Source organism: Pituophis catenifer, unplaced genomic scaffold (genome assembly GCF_029215685.1).
Source record: "Pituophis catenifer annectens isolate HBS135680 unplaced genomic scaffold, rPitCat1.0.hap2 SCAF_1, whole genome shotgun sequence".
Lineage (NCBI taxonomy): Eukaryota > Metazoa > Chordata > Lepidosauria > Squamata > Colubridae > Pituophis > Pituophis catenifer.
Window position 1 is genome coordinate 199,377,150 of NW_027256881.1, and position 23,327 is coordinate 199,400,476.

General features: G+C 38.4%; 1 protein-coding gene across 2 annotated transcripts in view; it reads right to left on the bottom strand.

Moving 5' to 3' along the window:
* Positions 1-4,226: 4,226 nt before the first annotated feature.
* XIRP2 (xin actin binding repeat containing 2) overlaps positions 4,227-23,327 on the bottom strand; it is an 89,634-nt gene continuing 70,533 nt past the window's right edge. Inside the window, exons 6-8 of one of the 2 annotated variants that reach the window (XM_070938530.1) lie at positions 13,173-22,494; positions 9,823-9,956; positions 4,227-5,281 (exon numbers count right to left, since the gene is read on the bottom strand). In XM_070938530.1, the coding sequence (XP_070794631.1) occupies positions 9,862-9,956; positions 13,173-22,494 (9,417 nt within the window). In that variant the 3' untranslated portion in view covers positions 4,227-5,281; positions 9,823-9,861. Of the gene's footprint in view, positions 5,282-7,015; positions 7,103-9,822; positions 9,957-13,172; positions 22,495-23,327 lie in introns of those variants that run through there. The other variant, XM_070938451.1, reaches the window with a different exon arrangement.

The following is a 23,327-nucleotide window of genomic DNA, read 5'->3' on the forward strand; positions in this document are numbered from 1 at the left end:
GAAGAAAAGGACGACACAACAGCCAACAGCTGGGTATATCTGGGAAGATTCTAGAACAGATAATAAAGAGATTGATCTGTAAGCATCCTGAAAACAATTACAAGAAATCATCAGGGATTTGTCAAGAACATATTTTGACAGATTAACCCTCTGAATCCTTCTTTCTCTCTGGCATTTTAACTTCCTTAGTAAATTATGAGAATGCGGTAAATATTCTTTCAACCAAGTATTTGTCAAAGTATCCCACAACATTCTAATTTGCAAGTTAGTTAAACGTGGGCTGGATAGCCTGATATTTAAGCTGATGCCTGACTTGAAAATCAAGGGGGAAGAAGATGGATTGAGATAATTCTTAGTATAACTCTGGGTCCTTTACTTTTCAATATTCAGTAGATGATGTGGTATAAGTCATTTGTTGAGATAGTCAGCTATAGAAATCAAGTAGATAATAAATAAATAAGATTCTTTTATATAAATGTTCAGGGCAATGGTGGGTTGCTACCAGTTTGGGTGAACTGGTAGCGGCGGTGGCAGGAGGCTCCACCCACCTGCCTGGACATCATCAAAAATGCTCTGCGCATGTGCAGAAGTGCCACATGCTCACAAAGCGAGCGAGCGCACCCGTGCACTCCCAATAGCAAACTGGTAGCAAAGATAATTGAAACCCACTACTGGTTCAGGGTGAAACAAGGGTGGGATACCTGAAACTTTAGATGATAGAAATAAAATTAAAAACCATCTTGCTAGATTAACAGATTGAAAATAACAAAATGAAATTTAACAGCAAATTGTGAAATACTTCACTAATAAAAATCAAACGCATGGCTATAGGAAGAGGGATACATGTATTGGTATACTGTCTATACTGCATACTGTGCCTGTTAAAAAATGGTAAATGCATTTCTATGCTGAATCAAGAAATCTATAATGATCACATCAGTGGAGTAACATTGCTATTTTATTCTGCATTGGTCAAGTGCTTATATCAAGGACGCCACATTTTAAGAATGCAGACCCGAACAAGTTCAAAGAAAAGCAATGAGGATGTGGAATAGAGGTTTTTGAAGCTAAGTCCTATGAGCTGAGATTTAAGGAGATGAGATGTTTAGCCTTGAGAATACAGAGAGGAGAAATATGGTAGCACTCTTCAACTGAAGTACAGAATAAAAGTTATATAATGGAAGGTTGAAAAAAAACCCTGTTCCTCATTGTTCCAAAGAGCAGGATACAGAATGATGGATTTGACTTACTAAACTCAGAATCTGATTAAATAACAGAAAGAAAAGCCATAACGTTTTTACAATGGAAACAATTGCCTGGAGAATTGATAGACTCCTCTACATTCAATGTCTTTGAATAGCTGGTCATCTCTCAGTGACACCTTAATTTGGATCCCTATCAGTATAAGGGGTTGAAATGGCTGTTTTCAATTTTATGAATTTGGACACATTATGTGAAGGCATAGTTCTGAGTGGTGCGGTGGCCTAGAAGTGGAGCTGTCGCCTCACAATCAGGAGGCTGTGAGTTCAATCCTAGGTAGGGATAGATATTTCTCTGTTGAATATAACTCCACATTGGTGACAGGAAGGGCATCTGACCAGTAAACACTCAGCTCCATTCAGTTGCCCAGACTCCACCCCGCAAGGGATTATGGGGTCATTAAAAGGAGATAGTGATGTGAAAACATAGCTCTCCGATGACCAGTCACAAGGTGGATTGATTTATGTCCGGTAGCTATGGGTACATCATCAGAACACCAGATTAGAGACAGATCATCAAGGGCACTTTTTTATGTGGTCACTAAAAGTCAACACCAACTTGACTGTACATAATCAACTAATGTTATAATTTCATCATTATATAAAATAACTCTCTCAACTCTTATCTGTTTCCATTTAAACAGAGAGGTCTCTAATTTATTATTCTGATTATTCAAGCTTTAAATTTGTGTGCAAACCCCCCCATGTGCTGGTTCATTTCTTTTATATCATGAGCATATAGCCCCAAATAGGTTGCTGCTTACTCTGTAGTTTTTCCTGCTCTCACCTGATGCCTCTGAAGTCAGAGGAAACCTCATTCAATTGGATAAATGAACAGGCACATGTTTATTTTCTAATCTGCATTGAACAAAGTAAATTGGAAATCTATAAAAAAGAATTAGCATCTATGAAATGAATTGTGAAATAACAAAGACCATTAGCAGCTGAGCATCCGTGGACTGGATATCAGGTGTAGTATGTAAGTTTCTATAGCAGAGAGTGCTTGGCATAAGGAACAACTTCTCTTGAAGGACACAATATTGTATGAAAAGAAGAGGCTGATCTGGAAGGCAGGGTTAAAGGTGTCAATTTAGAGTTATTGCATTGTCAGAAAAGACCTAAATCCAGTCCAGTCCCCCATGAATTCTGTTGGCCCTTATCTACTGCTAATTTAGCTTCCACTGTTAGTTGACTAGATTTTTGTATTAGAGGTAGCAATAATAACCTCTTCTGTACTCTGAACTCAACAAATGTTCCTTGTTATTTGCACCTGACATCAAGAAAAATTGAATGTAATAAATCATTCTAATAAAGATAAATCAGGAATTTAGAAAGATGGTGGCATTGTCTGTAAACAATTTAAAAACCCTTCTGTGTTCAGATTTTACCTTCCCTCTTGCTCTCTATCTTTTTCTAAGCTTAGAGGACAAAGTAAAAAATGGCTATTACATTATTTTATTTATGTCTATTTATTTATTTATCAAATTTATATTGCCATCCATCTCACCAAAGGTCACATTACTGCAGCCTGAGCTAATAACTCATGGTTCTGGAGTTTACTACTAAAATAAATATGGCAAATGACCTAGTATTCTGCTTCACAACAATTTATTTGAGTAATAGAAAGTCATGATTCAAATATATCTGTTCTTCCTACATCTGCTCCAAGTAGGACAGAGGTCTAAGAGGGATACTTCTGGTGCTCTTCATGCTTGCAACTGAGCTCTGTTTTACTTGTGGTTCCTGGATTGATCTGGCAAATGCAGCTGCTTAGATTCTATGGACTGAAGCAGCATGAAAGTCCAAATAAAGTAATCAATGAATAGCCACATATGCTATATGTTTCAGTTAGAACATTTGCGTTTGGAGAGAGGGGAAGGAGAATAAAATTCTTCAACCTCTCTAACATCTAGTCAGCATGATCTCTGTCTTACTAAATGCATAAGTGCAGCCCAATTCTTGGCCATAAATGTAATCAAAGTTCTTACATTTTTATGTCTTCCCCATAAGCAGGGTGTGATGCTAGATAGCAATAGCACTTAAGACTTATATACCGCTTCACAGTGCCTTACAGCCCTCTCTAAGTGGTTTACAGAGTCAGCATATTGCCCCCAAAATCTGGCTCCTCATTTTACCAACTTCGGATGGATGGAAGGCTAAGTCAACCTTGAGCCTGGTGAGATTCGATCTGCCAAATTGCAGGCATCCGGCAGTCAGCAGAAGTAGCCTGCAGTACTGCATTCTAACCAATGCGCCATTGCGGCTCCTAGGTGCTAGAACTTGGAGGTTACTCAGTGAAAATGAATGAATAAACAGCAATTTTCACAATGTTATTTTCTCATTATTAACCCTAAAGGCCTGTGAAAAGAAATGCCATTTCACATTATTTAGGGTTAAGATATGATGTTTAATTTTCACATTAATGAGGGTCACTGCTTTATGCAGCTTGAAAAGTTAGCAAATTTCAACATTTTCATGAAAGATGATAATGATTATTTATTGGGAACACTTAAGAATATAAGTAACTGGAATCTCTGTGCACCAAGGTAATCTTCCAGTGAATACTAGATTTAAAAGTGGAGCTTAGAAAGTAATACTGTGGGAAATAGCTCATCATTGTGTCTGTATCTTGGCTATGTAAGGGAGGTACTGGGCCACTTAATACCAATTATTACAGTATCATTCTTCAACATCACATGTCCTTAAGTCCTCCTTATGACTTCCTGTTGGCAACATTGCAAACAAGATGTTGAACAGTTTATTTTTTGAACCAAAATAATGTAACAATAAGAAAAGAATAATTTTGAAAATCAGATTTCACTGTGCGGTCAGTATTCGTTTTTGAAATATTTACTGCCGAGTAATTCTTGTATTCTAAAAGGATGCAAATAATTTGCTATACAGCAAGCAATTTTCAAGTGCAATGGGTTTAAAAATAAATTCAGAAACAGCATTTTGTAAAGTGCTTTTTATTCAGTTTTGTCAATTGCTTAATGAAGTATTCTCATGCAAGCTCGGCTAACCTAGGAAAACCTTTTTATTCAGTACATAAGGACAAGCATCAACATTGCTAATGTGACTAAGTACACACAGATTCTAAAACTGAGCTTGGTTTGCTTTCCAAACAAGTTGGAATAATTTGGTAAATTAACATTAGTTCCTCAGCTCACCATTTCTGTTAATATTTTCCATGTTGTTCTCCCTTCTGCCTTTTGACTTTATTGCTGAACAAAGTCCAGTGAAATTTAACTGAGTTCATTTCTTACTGGATTCAGTGGAAGATAATAAGCTTAATATTCTTTCATTAAAGGCAAAGAGAGTTAATATCCTATATTTCTGGGAGCAAAGTCCATTAAACTTAATGGGACATTTCTCAGTAGACATGAAGAGAATTGAACTGTTAATGTGTAATCCCATGCACCCTTTTTTCCGATTGTATTCAGCAAATGCATGTTTTGGTTGGATTCTGCTCTTTCTTGTTGGTTTTCAAGAAACAAAATGTGCATGTTACGTGGCCTGAAAACTTTCAAGGCAAATGTACTCTAGGAAAACAAAAAATAAAGAGAATAACTCACAAATGGTGAGGGAACTATAGTGCATTTTGATCATTTAGTTCAATTGAGTACTTGCATTTCAATATTTCTTAGCGGGAAAGAGTGTAATGCTTAAAAGCTAGAAAACCTCAAATATACTTACTATATCATAGAACAACTTTGTTACAGTAAAACAATAGGTGAAAAAATAATTTTAGAAATATTTGTCTTATTCTTAGAGCACTCCAGGTGCATAATCTCTAAATTCATTACAGTGGTTAAAGCATAACACTGAAATAGTGCAGTAGGAAGAGAATCTTACAGCGTGTTTTCAAAGAGTAGGTAAGTGTTCATCAGTTGGTTGCAGTTCTAAGTGACGACTTCCATATATCAGTGGAAATGTAAGTACAGATTTCATTTACACTACGTCATCTTAAAATGTTACTTTTCATTTTACTTCCTCAACGGTGACTCGCATAGGAGGTAATCCTTAATAAGTATAAAGAAAAATAAAAGTACAGGTATGTAACTTCCAAAGTTGTGGAACGAGTCTAGATATACATAGATTTTAAGCAAGTTAAGTTCACCCATGTTTTCTAGTACAAATGTAGATAATTATTTCTTTCAAAATTCTGATAGGTAACAGGATTTTTAAAAATACATATTCCACAAATTAGAGATACATAAGTTTTTAACCAATTCGTCAAAGAAAATTACAGATTTGCTTTGGTCAGTTCAAGTGTACAAATTAATGATCGTCATGCTGACAGCTTTTCCTAATCTGCTCACGTTGACTTGGGGTGGTCTATCCTGATTTGTTCTTTTTGAGATGACAAAACTACTCAGTTGTTTCAGCTCAGCAAATCTAAATATCTGCTTTCATCTTTCGGCAAGGTTTCCTTGCCTTCATCCTGACAAATTGTAATATGGTAATCCATGAAGTCTTCAGAACATGGACCATCAACATTTTCAGTTGGTGCTGTAGAGCCAAACAGACCAATTCTGTCATTTCCCGGTAAAAACTCTGTTGCCGCTTGATCACCTGAAACAGCACCTAATGTTTTGACATATTTCATTGATTGCTTACTGCCTGGTAATTTGCCTTCAAAAGGAAATTCTGCAACATTCACTTCCTTTAAAATGACTTTGTTCTTAATGCATTGTTTTTCACAATGGACATCTTTATTTTTCTGCCGAATAAGACTATCTGAGGTAATGAAATTCTCTCCTTTGATGCTTCCTTCAACATCTGTGAAACTGAAAACCTCTGTGGAATAGCTTACTTCAGAGTCAGTTAGGCAGAGCACCTTTGAATTTACATCACATCTTTCGAGACTTTCAAATGTAGATTTGGAGGCAGGAGGATCGTTTCCCTGACCCACTTCTGTAAATGGACCATCCTCCAACCATGTTACCTGACTACAGAGTTTGTGATGCGGAAAAGTAGTTTGAAAGCCTTTATTATCATTGTTATTGTTGTTATTATTGTTCAGAGTACTGTTTTGATTACTCTGCCATTCAGCGTCATTATCATCGTCAGTGTTTGTAACTGGTATAACTTCTGTGACATTAGCTTCGTTATTTTTTCCATCTTTCCCCTTGTTAGCAATTTGCACAACCACCTTATCGTATTCCTTTACATTCCTTTCACTTGCTTTTTCCTTTTCTGAATCATCAGCCACATCTGCTCTCCTTTGTACGATTCCATTCTCATCATTGCATGTCTTTGCTGTAATAATATTAGTAGGTTCATCTTCCCTAGGCACAGGAATGGGAGAGGAATGGTTGTCTGAATGTAAGTCAATATTTTCATTTTTCTTTTGTCTGTTTGTCTCCCAAAGATGACTATTACCATTTGTGAGCTGTGGTTGGTTTGTATCACCCACAGAAAGAGTCGTATTAATTCTGTCAGTCTCATATTCAGAAATTTCAGGGGGCCATTTTAGTTTATTTACTGTAACCACATCAATTGAGAGTGAATTTTTGGGAGTTTCTGTAGAAGGAGGCCACATAATGTTTAATTTGCCCCTCTCTGTATTCTGTTTTAAATTATCATTCATAGTTTCACAATGGACTTGTGGATTGCCAGGACACAACATAGGAACAGTTGTTTTATTCACTTTTGATATGGATTTATGAACTTCTTTAGCAGGAGCACAACTATTAGGGCCTTTCTGATTTTTGGAAATCCATAATTCTTTATGTTGCTTGTGTCCAAAGCCTTCATCGTAATTTCCTTTGGATTTGAAAAGTTGCTTAAAATGTGGTTTGCAATATATTTTACCATGGAGAGAAGCATAATTTCCTAAGCTGTCAAATCAAAGAAAAATGTTTTATAGTATTTTTCAATCGTAAACAGTCCAAGAATGTTTTAGCTGTAATTAATTGTAATTTTACTATCCATAAATATAACTAACACACACACACACACACACACACACACACACTCTCCCTCCCTCCCTCCCTCCCTCCCTCTCTCTCTCTCTCTCTCTCTCTCTCAATATGCCAATAAATTAAATAGTATTAAGTTGGATCAATACTTAGTCATACATTGGATTTAAGCCATAATTAATATTTATGGGATTGCTCAGAATATGATTTAATCTAATTCCAAATTGTTCACTTTTAAGATTGGGCTTTAAATGCTTAATTTCACTCTTTGGGAAATAAGTAGCACAGAATAGATCAAAGAAGTCTTTTTCTTAGTGTATTTTAAAGCAAAATATTTTGAAAGTTTGTTAAACGTTTGACAGTGTTTGAGGATCAGTTCTGTGTAGCCCCCTGATTTTAACAGAATTGCTACATCCTCAACATTTTCCATTCATTGCTAGAATTAAAAAGAAGTTCCAACAGAAGAGAATATTTGTAGTTGAGGGCTGAACTGTGGGGTGTTTGGTGCTCTGTGAGCTTGGTGGCTTTTTTGCAGATGTTTCATTACTCAATTAGGTAACAACAGTGGGTTGTGAACAAACCAGTGTGGGGTTTGTTCTTATTTTTAATAGTAGGGCTTGCCCTGCCAGTCATAGGAGGAGTTCCTTGGTTAGGCTGCTTACTATTAACTTATTTGCCTGTGTTTGTAGCTCCTTGAGTGGGTATTGTTTACTTCTTAAATGTTGGTCTAGTGTTAATCGTAGTGTTAATCTCTGCTCATCTTTTGAGACAATTATCTGCAATAATCTTCAGTCAGAAGACACAATAAAAACTCCTTAATTTCACATGGACAGAATCAACCATAGTGACAAGTGGGAAACTGAGCATTCTAGACCAAGTCAAGCTCAAAAATACCACAGAATTCCTGGAGCCTGGCACTCAGACAAATCAGCCATCAACAGGCACACAGTTTCCTGCTTTCCGCCATTATAAGCTAATGTTATTTAATCTTTTGTTTTTTAAAAAAATACTGGATGTTAATTACAGCAAAAACACATTTTAACCATTTTTTTTTTAAAAAAAAAATGTTACTAAGATCATTGTGGTACAATATTGTCCAACTTTTAAAAGCGCTTTAGTATAAAGTTAAGCATATTTTAAAACTTTTACCTAGTTCACAAATGAGATTAATGTGGTTCATTTGTTTTTGCTTACAGTGGCTTACTGTGAAAAAAAGAAAGCCATTTTTTTCCAGTTAACAATGTTCCAAAACAGGGGTGTCAAACTCACAGCCCACGGGCTGGATATGTCTCGCCCTGGCCACGCCCACCCCCCTTTTAGCAAAGGGGAAAAAAGTTATGATACGTCACGTGATGACAATGTGACGACGTGAGTTTGACACCCTGTTCTAAAATATCCAGGTTTGAAATGATATGTGAGTTGGCTGAGATAATATATTGTTTCAGCTATAGTAATCTATGTCTTACTGAATGTTAGGCCAAAACTCATAGCTTAGCAACCAACTGCAGTGGTTGAATCTACGCATCAGACCAAGATAAAACTAAACCAAATTGTGGCTAGGCATGAGGTGTAGATTCTCTCCCAATGTATTCAGAATTGTACTTTCCCAGTTAGACACTTGTAATGCTCACTAATGCTCACTAATAACACAAATCCCTTTCATACACTTAGAAAGAAAAAAAAGGTGGGGGGAGCATTCATCAGATTAGCCCTAGCCCCTATAAACCCTAGTCTTCATCAGCATTGTTCAAATATTATTCTCTTCCAAATACCCATTGTTGTGTATTTACAATTGTATACATGCTGCCTATCAGCAATTATGAAATGAAGCGATATAAACAGCAGTATATACTCCCTTGATTGTGGATACTAATATTATGTATATAGGTTACATTAGCAAGGCAGTAATTGAAGGAGGTGTCTATCAGAGAACACTACAAAAAATTTTCTACCCCTTTCCTCCAACTGATATATTGATATATGCATACTTTATTTATTTGTTTGTTTGTTTGTATTTTTGTCATGTTTATGTAGTATATATTGGAGATGGTGACCCTTTGAGAGCTGTATGCAATGAAATTTCATTTTAATGTATGGCAATTAGTGTACATTCAAAGTGACAATAAAGTTATTCTAAGTTCTAAGTTCATTTCTCTCTTTTCTATTTTTCTAATACAATATTTTCTGTAAGCCTTGTCTAGAACTTCTTTCACTGTTTAACCTCAGTATTTTTAAAAAGCAGGGCATATTTGGCACCTACTTCTTCTGAATCTGTAAACAGCGTTAAGTCATTTTCAAGGGAGAAATCGTTTCAATAATTCTTTCCACTTAGATTCTTGTTGTTCCAATTTATATAATGGTTTTCATTTACTTTGTAATATGAAGAACCATTTCCCCCTTTAAATAGAGAGATGCCCAGACAAAGCAGAAGTTAAGTGATCCAACACCATCATTCTGGTGATAAAGAGTTCAGTGGCAGCACTAAATATGTTGATTTATTTTCAATATTTGAAGTATCATTCATTCATTCATTCATTCATTCATTCATTCATTCATTCATTCATTCATTCATCTGAACATCAAATCAAGCTTTGATAATATATGAATCTTAAATGTTTTAATTGCTCGCTTCATCTTACCTTAATTTACTACTGCAATGGTGGCACCGAAAACATGATTTATGGAAAATCTGCTTGTCGGCAGCTAGGCACTCCATTGGATAAACTCTCTTTTGACAAAGTAGGCATGTTTCCTTTCCCTGAAGTTGCACTTTCTAGAAATAAATGAGATGATGTCAGTGCTATGTACTATTATATTTTTTTTCTTCAGGCTATGCACAAAAAAATTGCAATATCATTAGGAAACCTGAGAACCTTCACTCCCAAATAATTAACCCTTAAGCTTTCTGGGAGTCAGATGATATAAATTCTTTGTTTCGACTAATGCCAAACTTTTTATATTTATTTGAAGACGCTTTAATAGTTTCAATAAAGCGAAAGGTAAAAGAGGGTACATGAATGACTTCCTTCCTTCCTTCCTTCCTTCCTTCCTTCCTTCCTTCCTTCCTTCCATTTCCATTTCCATTTCCATTTCCATTTCCATTTCCATTTCCATTGCAGTGAAGGAAAACAGGTGCTTCTGCATTGGTTGCAAAATTCTGCATCCATGACTTGTGACACTTTCCCATTGGAAACACATCCTCTCCTATTCACAGTGGAAATGCTTCTATTTCGTGGCAAGGTTGATTATGTACAGGAAGAACCCAAAGCAATTTTTAAAGGATTGAATCTACAGTGTTGATCAATAATACAGTTTTCCTAAAATGCAATTCACTTTGGGGAATGAGACTGTGCTCATGAAAACAGCGCTTTTGATCTTTTGTGTGGGTAATGCGATTTCTACCCTGTTTATAAATGAATCTGCAATTTGGATTTAAAAAAAAAAATATCTTTAAGGAAATAGGTTCCTTTTGCACTGACCAAGAGTTTTATTCTTCTACTCTCTATGGCTGAAGCTGCAGATGGTGGATTTTGAACATAATTGGAGATGATGAAGATGAAGGTTTTTCAACATAATCCAGCACCATTCTACTTTTCAGAGTGCTCACTGCTATTGTTTGTGCGTACTCTTCCAGGAAGAGCCCTGAGCCACAACCACATTTTATTTTTATTTTCTAGCTCTCACAGTCTAGACTGGATTAGACTAGAATTTCTAGTCTCCTGGTTGCTAGCTTGGTACCTTAGCCACTAAATCAAACTGGCTATTCCACTTTCCCACAGTGTTTCAGATTAACGTTATATCATGGACACTGTGGGAGATTAAAACCAAGAGCCATCTTCACTAAAATCTGGGGGTGGGGTGTGGGGTGTGAGGAAGCCAATGGTGGGTTTCAATTTTTTTTACTACCGGTTCTGTGGAGGTGTGGCTTGATGGGCATGGCATAGCTTCATGGGCATGGCTTGGTGGGTGTGGCAGGGGAAGGATACTGCAAAATCCCCATTTCCTCCCAAACAGCTGGGACTTGGGAGGCAGATAATAGATGGGGGTGGGGCCAGTCAGACTTTTTACTACCGGTTCTCCAAACTACTCAAAATTTCCACTACCGGTTCTCCAGAACTGGTCAGAACCTGCTGAAAACAACCTCTGGAGGAAGCAAAGAAAACCCAGGAGAAATTATCTCCAATTCTCAAAGAATTTTTTTCCCCAAGCGTGTTTAGGACATACTGTAGCGTTTCAGATATACATTTTTTTTTAATTCTGGCAAAATTCTCTTCAAACCTGCTTCCCTTGGGCCAATTCACAATTTTCAGAAGATTCTGTGCCCTGCAGACCTAATGGGCAGGAGAGGGAAGGAGGAAGGGGGTGGAATCTTATTTTGTTCCATTTGCAATTCTTGAGAAGTCATCTGATTTTTGTTTGTTTGTTTTTTACAGGTGTAACTGTTCAAATTTACAATGGCACTACAAAATAACTTTGCGACCAATCCTTGCATTTCTGACCATTACAACATAACAGAATAACAGAGTTAGAAGGTACGTTTGAGGCCTTCTAGTCCAACTTCCTATCAAGGAGGAAACCCTATACCATTTCAGACAAATGGTTGTCCAATCACTTCTTAAAAACCTCCAGTGATGGAGCACCCACAACTTCTGGAGGCAAGTCGTTCCACTGATGTTCTCGCTGTCAGGAAATGTTTCCTTGGTTCTAGGTTGGTTCTCTCCTTGATTAGTTTCCATCAGCTGTTTCTTGTCCTGCCTTCAGGTGTTTGGGAGAATAGATTTACTCCCTCTTCTTTCTGGCAGCCCCTTGGATATTGGGCCTGCTACCAGGTCACCCCTAGTCCTTGTTTTCATTAAACTAGACACCTTGCAGTCATGTGCTCACCATTTGAGAGTTGAATGCAATGAAATTTAAGTTTAATGTATGTTGATTAGTATGCATTTAAAATGACAATAACTTTTTATTCTAATTCTAATTCTTCTAATTTATCTGCTTCGCAACCAGTTTGTGACAGAGTTAATACAGAAGCAGAAGTAAAGTCATAAATTGCATAAATTGTTATTTTTTGTTTAGTGACCATGTCTATGGGAAAAAAGGTCATTTGCCTGTCACGGTCACATGACTTCGTTTAGCAACTACATCGTTTAACAACCAAGTTACTGGTTCCAATTATGGTTGCTAAGCAAGGCTACCTGTACATGATTAGATTTGACCGTAGTGTCCAGAAATTAAAATATTCCTACAAATATAACTTCTGTTACCTCTATAATTTAATTATTTTCAATACCCCCAGAACAATTTCTGATTGTCCTTGGGACTTCGGCCTGCAAATAAAATATTGTACCCACCCAATAAATACAATATATTCCAAATGGTAAATAGCACTTTGGATTGCACTCCACCCCGTGTGCAGAACCTGGAACAATTGTTTCAGGTGTCACACACACACACACACACACACCATCCCAGTTTAAAAGGCCCTGTTCTAAAAGAAGTGATTCTGTCCTATGAAAATGAACATATGTTACATAAAATGGCACTTTGTCAAAGTATGCGGCATTTACCCTAAGGGCTTCATGCAGTTCTACAACAGCAACAACAACAACAACCCGTAGTATATATGTTTTTAACTTGAGCAAAGCAACACAATCGCTATAAAACATATTTTGTGAGATATTAGTTTTTTTAATTAAAATTCAGGGAAATTATTTTATCAGCAAAATTGGAATATAGCTTTTACCTTGGGAGAGACCACACTTCACACCCTCAGTATTGGTTAGCCAACATGCTCAGCGCATATAGTAAATTCATGCTTTTAGAAAGGGAATAGAGATTTCTGGGAGAGAGGAAAGAGAGAAGGGGAAGCAAAGAAGTGTTAGCTGGAGTTGTGTTACTTTCTCCTTCCAACTGCATTTTAATTCTACAGAGTGTTTTATTGCCGTGGCTGCACACGCTAAAAGCTTCCTTCACACATCGCATGCTTATTTACCACTGATAAACTCTGCTTCCTCGTGGAAACTACTTCTCACTTCTGCTTCAGTAGCTTCTGACATGGTGTAGCCAAGGCTTTGAAACACTCTCTCGCTTTCCTGCCAAGTCTTCTGAAAGTTCCTTAGAAGATTTTCTGGTGAACCGGGAGCAGCAATATCTAAGATGTGCCCTGAGATGACATCTTCATAGGTCGGAGGGGCCCGTTTGAAGCCAAATCCTGACTGAGTTCCATCGGTGCTCTGTGCGGTGGAGGCCGCGGTTCTAGATTCAATGACCGTGTTCTCAAAAGACTCCATGCCATAGGAGTGTCCTATGGGGGACTTTGCCTCAAAGCAGACCCTGGGCTCACAGGAATGCTCTTTAATGACACGTTGGTTTTGCTTCTTAGAGTTAGTTTCCTTTGATTCTCTTTGATGCTTTCCAGGACATTTTTGGAAGCTATCTTTTCTGTTGTCTTGCTCTTGGGAAGTTTGGCTAAGTCTGTCCTTTCTTGATCTACACCTGACTTCCTTTGACTTGTCACTCATGATACCATTTTCAACATATTTGTTCTTGAATTTTCCCTCACTTAATGTCTGATCATTGAAAGCCTGTAACATTGCATCCGTTTTATATTCATAGTCACTGCCAAACGCTTCAGGTAGCTCTGGCTCCTTCCTTATGTGAATCACCTGGTCAGATGCTTCATACCTATGCCTAAACCCTTTAGGACCAGACTTAGGAACCTCAAAGCTATGTGAAATGGAAATAGAGCCTACACTTTGTCCATGGGGCTCTACCGGAATGCTCCCACCTTTTTGAGAGACGTACATTTGATTTACTTGGGATTCTTCATGTGTCTCTTTGACTTTTGCCACTGCCTCTGCAGTTACATGGGTGTCTTTTGGAAATGGTGCTTTGCAAATGTCAGGTTGACGTGTATCAATCTTGATTTGCCGACGGAGGGTTGCAGGAGATTTTATAATCTCCGACCTTTTCTCCACAATAGGAATTGGAGTAAATGATCTATTTGGGATTGCCCCTTGAGCTAGTTTTACTGTAGTGTCTTTAAGTTTTGCAAGTTGCTCAGAACGGATGGATGACTGATGTATCTTAGATGTTGGTGTAGTAGATTTTGGTGGGGGTGATGGTGGAACCGGAGTGCTTTCTCTTTGGACTGGAGACAATAAATCCCTGAAAGGAGATTCAACACATCTAGATTCAATTGTGATATAAGTGGGTGAAGGCGCTCGCATTCTTAGAGATGGTGAAGAAGTTGTGATTTCTGAAAATCTGTTTGCACTGAGTTTCTGCTTTACTTCTTGGTGTGCCATGATGTCTTTGGACATTTCTTTCTTGGATATCTGTGAATCTTTTCTGCTGGATCCAACAGTGACTTTAGCTATTTTCTGCGATGATCCTCTAGCGCTGTGAACATTTTTTTTACACTTCAGGGAATTTGTTGAAATCATGGCTGCTTGGATCGCCTCTTCACATGAGTGAAGTATTTGGGAAGCTTGATCTTTAATAACCAACAATTCTTCCCTCATCTTTTCAACACTGTCTTCCCGTGCAATGTAACTTAAGTCTTGCTTCTTTTCTTGTTCTACCAGCCATTCTGGAATAACACTTAAGAACACCTGAAATGTTTTCATTCCATTTTTACTTGGCTCCATCTCAAATTCTTTCATTCTGGACAACAGCTGTTGTATCTCCTCCCGTTTCCTCAACAACTCTAATATGTCTACTGAGTTTTTCTCACTTTTCTGTAGGGATCCTCTTGGTGAACTAGATGGTAGCATTTTTTCTTGCACAGGCTCTTTTTTTGGCTCTGGTGTCTTATGAGGGCTTTTTTTCTGTTCTGAGGTAATTTCCCAGGTATATTCTCCCTGTCCTTGTAGATTATTCTTTTCCTGAGACAGGTTTTTATTCTGAACGTTTGTCTCCAAAACAAAAGTTGATTCTGGTTTGGAATGCACAGTCTGAAATTCTTTATGTATATCGATTATTTTTTGCTTAACCATTTTTTCTGATTTACTGCTAGCCACTTGTTCTTTTCTTTGAATTATTCCTTTCTCTTCTTTGAGGTGAGCAATTGCCTGGCTTTCCTTTCCTTCCATAGCTAAAGATTTTTTTTCTTGTTTCATTTTGTCTTTCTCCGTTTCCTTTCTTTGAACTAATCTCTGTTTCGTTTCACTAGATTCTTTATCCCCGATGTCTTGCCTACCTTCAGCATACTTAAAAAGTGTATTTTCCGTGTGGATTTTCCCATCCACTTTCATGCAATTCCCTGCAGCACTTTTCTTGCTTATGTTTTCTTTCTGTTTTTCTTGAACCTGTTGCTTCACAATACCATGGACACTTGACCCCTCTTGCTTTTTATAAATCATGGAATCCCTGTGGCCTTTAGGTAAGGTATGATCACAGGCGGAAACCTGGATGGTTCTAACTTTGAAAGAGGGGTACGCTGTTTTATTATTTGACGCATGCAACTGTTCCTCATTTTGGTGCTGCTCTTTCTGGCTCATTGCATGTTCTTTGTGGGTCTGTACTTTTTCAGAAGATACACTCTGTTTTGTAAGATGTTGTGATTCATGGACTGCTTTTTTCCTGATGTGTTCTTCTGCCGAGCGCTTTGAAACATTTTGAGACTGTTCAGCCATGAATTGTTTTGGTAAGGGCTGTAGGTCATCAGCTTCTGAATTGGTGACTTGAGGCTTCCTCTGGCATTCAGGCTCAGCCGGTGTAGCTGGAACTTCAGAGGGCAATGACCCTTGCGGAGTGATTTCATCCTGTTTATATGATTTTGGCATGGGCAGGCCACCTTCTGACTCTGCCTGAGCTAATCTTCCCCAGCTTTCACTGTTCATTCTCACCTGAAGTTGACAAACATCCTTAGTTTGTTTTTGTTCCATCTCTTCCTTTTGCAGTTTGTATTTTTCTTCTGCGATCATTAAAGGAGTTTTAAACTTCCGTACATAAGGCTTAGGTGGTGCTAGCGTTGCCTCTGCTGGAAGAGAAGGAGACCTAAAATGTGGAAATGTCTTATTCGACGGTGATACTTCCAGACTGATAGTATCCATAACTGATGCGGCCCTTTTAACATCCTCATTTTTGGTGCAGACTTTCTTCTCTTTTCTTTCATGACTAACAGTGTTCCTCAACATTGAACTTTCTGCCCTTTCTTCCACTGTATTTGTCTTATCAATCTCTTTGTGCATCTGAATAATCCTCGGCTGCATTTTTCTCGATGTTTTGCACCGGCTCGCTTCTAATTCTTTCATAAGTTCTGCCTGAAGATGTTTTGTGTTGTATGGGGTCCTGCTCTGAGATTGAACTGTTTTGTCTAGGCTTTTGAAGAAACTTTCTTTTGCCTGAGGGAGTGGTGGGGGAGGCAGATGAGATGTCAATTCAGTGTCACATTTCTCTTCTGCAGTGGGTGGTGGAGGGGGAAAACTCTCCTGCTCTGACTTAACCTCTTCATTTGGTAGTGATGGTGGAGAAGGAAACTTCTGTCTATCACAAGGCATCAATAAATGAGGAGGTGGCGGCGGCAAAGGAAAGTCAACTTCAGATGAAGCCAGTGGAAGTGGAGGTGGAGGAGGTGGGGGTGGAGGAGGGGGAGAGGGAGAATCGATTTCTGACCTATCTAAGCCTTTAGGATACTTGAATGGATTCACAGGATTTTTCACTTGAACCCTCAAATCTTCATCAGCACCTTCAATGTTACATTTTCCTGAGTACTTCAAAATGGATTTCTCACTGCATTTTTGCTTCCTTTCAGCTTCTTTGAATTGCCTGTGCATTTCCTGTGTGACTCTGACTTTTTGATTGGATTTTACATTCTGCTCCGATGCCATGGAAACCTGAGCTTGGCTTGCCACGACATTGTTTTTCTTCCCTCTGCAAACCTCCTTTGAATGCTGTGATCGCTTTCTGTCTTGTTGCACCTCTTTTGTTTCAAGATGACCAGCCGCTTTGGAAATCAGGCCAGTTGACCGATTGATCAGTTGTTCCGTCCCTCTGTAATTGGAGCTCTGGCGATCACATGTTGGCTGGGCCGATTTTGCTTTCGTCTCACCCTGACTTCTCACATCAACATATTTTTCATCTTTATATTCATGAAAGATGCTTTGTTTCTTTCCTGTCATTTGTTTTGCACTCTGCATCTCATTGGTTGAATGGCCCTTCATCAATATTCTGCTTGCCTCTGACTCCTTTGAACTTTCATTCTTCTCAACATTATTGCAAAAACTAGTTTGGTCAATCACATATTGATCTCTATGTCTCTTTGCTGTGACTTTATCCACAGAAGATTCATCTGCTTTTTCAGTGACTTTGTACTGAGATTTAGGTAAGGCCTTCATATTTTTCTTCTCCATCTCATGACTCTTGGTGTTCCATCTCGGATCCAAATGGATTGCTTTGACATCTTCTGTGAGAAAACTCTTCTTTTGGGTCATCATTTCCTTCTGAAGAAATGTATTATTGTTTTTCAAGTGTTCAATTGGATTGACTTTGTTCTGGGCTAATTGTTGAGATGGCTTCAGCAACATTTCCTTACTTTGTTTTACCTGTGCTTCTGTGAATCTTTGGTATTGCCTTAATTTTGTTTCTTCAGAGGTGTCCAGCAAGCTCTCTATAGCAGTTTGAGTATTGCCTCTGAATACTTCTTTGTCTGTTTCCTTGAAAGATTGCTGAACTGTTTTTAAAGGTTTTAGTGTGGATTCAAGGTCATGTTGGACAACCTCTTCTCTCAAGACTTCATTTTTTGTTTGTATTGCTTTCTCCAGAGATTCAATGGTCTGTTTAATATCACCAGGAACAACCTCTGGTTTTTCTGTCTCTCTTGGTTGATAAACTGATTCTTGAAGAGACTTCAAAATTGCATGGATGTCAGCTTTTGCAATTTCTTCTTTCTCCGTAACAGTGGTCTGATTTATAGCCTGACTTAGGGAATTTAAAGTTGTCTTCAAATCACCTTTTATAATTTCTTCTTTGTCTACATGACAAGATGTAACTTGTGGCTCAGTCGTAAAGATTTTAAGGGCATTACAGACATCGCCAGGAATTATGTCAGCTTCGTTAACCGTTCGCTGTATTTGAGACTTCTTTTTCTTTAGTAATAGTTTAGTGCCTTCAACATCTCCACCAACTATTTCTCCTTCCTCATCTTGATTTTTTCTAGCATATGCTTCATTTGTCTCTGATTGGAGTAATTTCAAATAGTCCAAAGCTCCAGCTTCTATGCAAGTTGTAAAAAACTGAACGTTGCCCCTTTCTGAATCATCTATTTTAGGTCTTTCTGATATTTCATGATTCATTACAGAAGAGAGAAGACTGTGAATTGTACGCTTTACATCACCGCCTATAACTTCATCTTGTTCAACTTTATTGTTTTCTTTTTTGTGGAAGAGAGAATAGATGGTCATATTAACATCACCCCTTTCACTTTCCTGAATTAAAATCCCACGTTTTACAGAACGATCCTGATTAAACAGTTTTTTAATGGCTCGTTGTATATCACCTCTCACTACCTCTTCTTTTTCAACAAGCACCGATGTTGAGGTATTCATCAGTTGCTTTTTGGTGAAATCTACATTGCCCTTTTCATCTTCATTTACTTTACTTTCCCTTTCCATAGTACTTGGTTTGGACAGGAGGTTTATCATGATGTTGGCTAAATCTCCTTTAATAATCTCTTCCTTTTGTATTTCAGGAGTTTCCTGATTCATCAACCTATATTTTGCCATTCGGACATCTCCAATTTCATCTGCCTCCAAGATGATCCCATGAGTCTCTACAACTTTCTGCGAATAAAGTTCCTTTAAAGTCTCTTTCACACTTTTCCCAACAATTTCTTCCTTTTCAATTCTACTTTCATTAAATTCATGGAAAGGCGTGGTTTCAAAAAGCCATGTGGTGGTTTTTACATCGGCCTGTGGAATTTCCTCTTTATCTATTTCTGTATCTGTCTCATCATTTTCTTTAATGGAATCTAGAGGCTGGTTTTCAAAGAGCCATACTGCATGCTGAACATCCCCCTCCTGGACTTCTTCCCTCGTTACTGTCTGGATGTCTTTGTATTCCGAATCTTCCCCTCTAATTTCATCAATGGTCCGTGTTTCAAATAACCAAGTACATGTTTTAACATTGCCTTGTTGTATTTCGCTGACATTCACTGTTCTTACATACTTGTCTCTCTGGGTTTCTTCAGATTCAAATAATTTCTTGTTGGCTTTCACATCACCACCCTGGACACTATTCACTGTGGGGACAACGAACTTCTCCTCATCTGAAATCGTGTCCAATGACTGTGTTTCAAATCGGTATCTAACGGAGCTAACATTTCCTTTCTGGATATCTTCCTGGGTGACTGATTTTATAACATACACGTTTTCAGACTCATTTATTGAGCCTAGAGGCTTAGTTTCAAACAGCCACCGGGTGCCACGTACATCTCCATGGATAACTTCCTCCTTCTTCACCGTAGTCACCTCATGATAATATCCTTCTTTGTCCTGAATTGCATAAAGTGGCTGGGTCTCAAAAAGCATTTTGTAGCTTTTCACATCCCCCTTTGTTATTTCTTCATGGCTGATGGTTTTCTTCGTATTTTCCTCCACGGCATCTTCATCTTTAATCTGGTCCAGAGAAAACGTCTCAAAGATGAAGCAGCCATTTTTCACATGCCCATCTTGTACATCTGTAACGGTTTGGGCCAAAGAAGTCCTTTCTTCTTTGTCCTCTGATATTTCACCAAGGGACCGGTTTTCGAAAAGCCAACAGCAACGCAAAACGTCTCCTTTTTGTATATCTTCACTTTGTATGGTTTTAATTTTGTTCAGGACTTCCTCTGAGTCGATACTGAGCGAGTCTAATGGTTGGGTCTCAAATTTATATTTCATGGTAGAGACATCTCCAGGCTGGATATCAATTTCCACAATTCGCGTGAGTTCTTTGTCGTCTTCTTCTCCTTGTATGTTCTCTAGCTTTTCTGTCTCAAAAAGGAAACATGCCGTGCGGACATCGCTGCCTTGAATGTCCTCCTGCTCAACCGTGTGCAGCTTAGCTGTTTCTGATTCCACCCCGATCGCGTCAAGAGACTGTGTTTCAAATAGCAAGGTGCATGTTTTCACATCTCCTCTCTGTATTTCGTCAGTGGTTGTTACCGTTGTCTCTTTCTCATACAGAGATTCCATTGGCTGAGTTTCAAACAACCACTTGCACATCCCGACATCCCCTTTGACCACTTCCGTAGCCTCTGTCTGTTGCTTGCTTTCTTCGTCTTCTACGTTGCTAAAATATTTAATGGAGTCAAGAGGCTGAGTTTCAAACAGCCATTTTGCTGTCTTCACATCACCCGACTGTACTTCTTTGGAGGTTATCCCTTTGATGATCTCGATTTTCTCAATGCTCTCATCAAACTGGTCAATAGGCCTTGTTTCAAAAAGCCACCTGCAGTTCCTGACATCTCCTCGGATCACCTCTTCTTGACGAATTGTTTTAACTTTATGGTATTTCCCAAGATTATCCTGGATTGCGTATAATGGAATAGTTTCAAAAATATCTTTATTCAATTTTACGGCGCCTCTTGTTACGCCTTCAACATGGATTTTGTGTGAGTCATTATGTTTGCTGAACCAGCACGTTTCAAATGCATGCTTACAGCTGCTCACATCTCCCTTGTCAATTTCCTCCAGTTTCACAGTTCTTATGAATTCTTTCCTTTCTTCCCTAATCTGTTCAAGAGGTTTCGTCTCAAAAATCAATTTCTGATGCTTCACATCGCCTTTCTCTTCCTCAGTGGCAGCCATTTTTTGAAGTTTTTCAACATCTGGGCTGTCTTTTAACAGATCCATCGGCAATGTTTCAAATAGGTGTTTAGTAGTGTTTACATCTCCTCCGATGATTTCTACGGTGGGCAAAACATTTGGGTCTTCATTTTCTTTTAAGGTATCAAGAGGCTGAGTCTCAAACAGCCAACATTTTTTGCAGACGTCGGTCCCCAGTATGATTTCTTTTTCTGCAGCAGGTTCCTCAGACTCTTTAATAGTATCTAAAGGCTGGGTTTCAAATAACCATTTTGCCCTGCTCACTTCCCCTTTAACGTTTTCTTCCATGGAAATTCCACGGACAACTTTGATTTCCATGGAGTCTTTATTGATAACATCCAGAGGCTGAGTTTCAAACATCCAATGAACTGTTTTGACATCTCCCTTCTCCAGATCTTCTCTGTGGACTGTTTTAATTTCCAGCATTTGACCTAAATTGTTTTGAATAACATACATTGGCAGCGTTTCAAAATGCCTTATACTTCTCTTTACATCGCCTTTAATCTCCTTTAGTTCTGATCTCAGTTGCAGGAGCTTAGCTTCGTCCACCGAATAAAGCTGCCCAAGACTATCCAAGTTCTGTGTTTCAAACATATATTTCACTGTTTTGACATCTCCACCAGTGATTTCCTCGACTGAATTTTCATTTGACTCTTCTTCCTGTTCATGGTGAATTTTATTCATTGAATCCAGTGACTGAGTTTCAAACATCCATGTGGCTGTGCGGACATCTCCTCGAGCTAAATCTGGAATTCGATCTGCAGCTCCTGCATCGTCTGAAAAATTTGCACTCAGTGCATCTATGGGTTGTGTTTCAAACATCCAAGTAGTATACTTAACATCTCCTCCAGCAATTATTTCTTGACCTGCAATGCTTTTAGCATTGTCTTGGTCGGGCGACTCGTCCTTTATTGAATCCAGGGGCTGATTTTCAAAAATCCACTTCATGGATTGGACCTCTCCCTTTAGGATCTCATCCCATTCTAAATATTCTCTTTCTGGGCTCATGCTTTTCTCAGGGCTGCTTTCTGAGTTTTCAAAGACTTGTTTAGCCTGAAGGACATCTCCTCCTACTGAGCTATCCATTTCAGTGTTGCTGCCACAGACTATGTCAGAAATATCCTTGAAGTAATCTTTTTCTAAATTCTTCCTTAATTCAGGGTGAATGTGTTTGTATAAACGATTTAATTCATAAAGATTTCTTTGCCTGGAATATAAATCCTTGGGAAGAACTTGCTTGGATGGAGAGAGAGGGGGTTCAAGGGACTGGGAAAACTCTGTCATTTCAGAGGGAACCTGTAGTAAATCTGTTGATGGTGGAGGAGGAAATTCCTCTGTACTCCCATTCTTTGGAAACTTGTTATAGGTTGTTGGGGTTGAGGCAGCAGATGTGTGCTCTGTTTTCCTTGCCATAAATGTTCCCTGTCCTCTACTCGTAGAAGTAGCTTCAGCAGAAGAATGACAATTTGCAGAAGGCCACACCAGTTCTTGATACCCATTTTCAATCTTTAGAAGAGAAAATAATATACCTTTAAATTTATTTTCAGAGGAATACTTTTAGATTTCTACTATACAGTTGACCCAATGCTTTAAAGAGCTAATCAACAAGAATTCAGAGACAGCTTTTGCAAAATACCCTTCAATATGGGGCATCAAGTTGATTTCACATACTCTGTGGTCCATGCATGATCTGACTCACGTGAAACTATAGCAGTTTGAGAAATCTATACTGGAATGAGCAGATACCAGTTTTAGATAGTATTATTCTCTGCTTTTATCTCATAGTAAGAAATGCAGCAGTCATGGTCTTACCCTTTTTTTTTTTATAAGAACTGGAAAGTAACAGGATACAAAGTAAACTAGCAAGGAAAAGATTTTAGCAAACAGAAAAATTATTTTAAACAGCTATAGTCTACTTATAGATTGCAGTTGATCGAAGTCTATGCTTAAGACAGTGAGAGAATGTACTAGCCCATTGGATCCAAAGATTGTGCTCAAGGACCCCAGTATTGGCATAATAGCAATAGCAATAGCACTTAAGACTTATATACCACTTCACAGTGCCTTACAGCCCTCTCTAAGTGGTTTACAGAGTCAGCATATTGCCCCCAACAATCTGGGTACTCATTTTACCCACCTCGGAAGGATGGAAGGCTGAGTCAGCCTTGAGTCTGGTGAGATTTGAATGCAAATTGCAGGCAGTCGGCAGTCAGCAGAAGCAGCCTGCAGTACTGCACTCTAATCACTGTGCCACCATGGCTCATAATGACGTAAGAGTGGATGAACAATTCAAAGGTTGTCATGGAACAGTTCAAACTCTGTCATGGTTTGTCTAAACT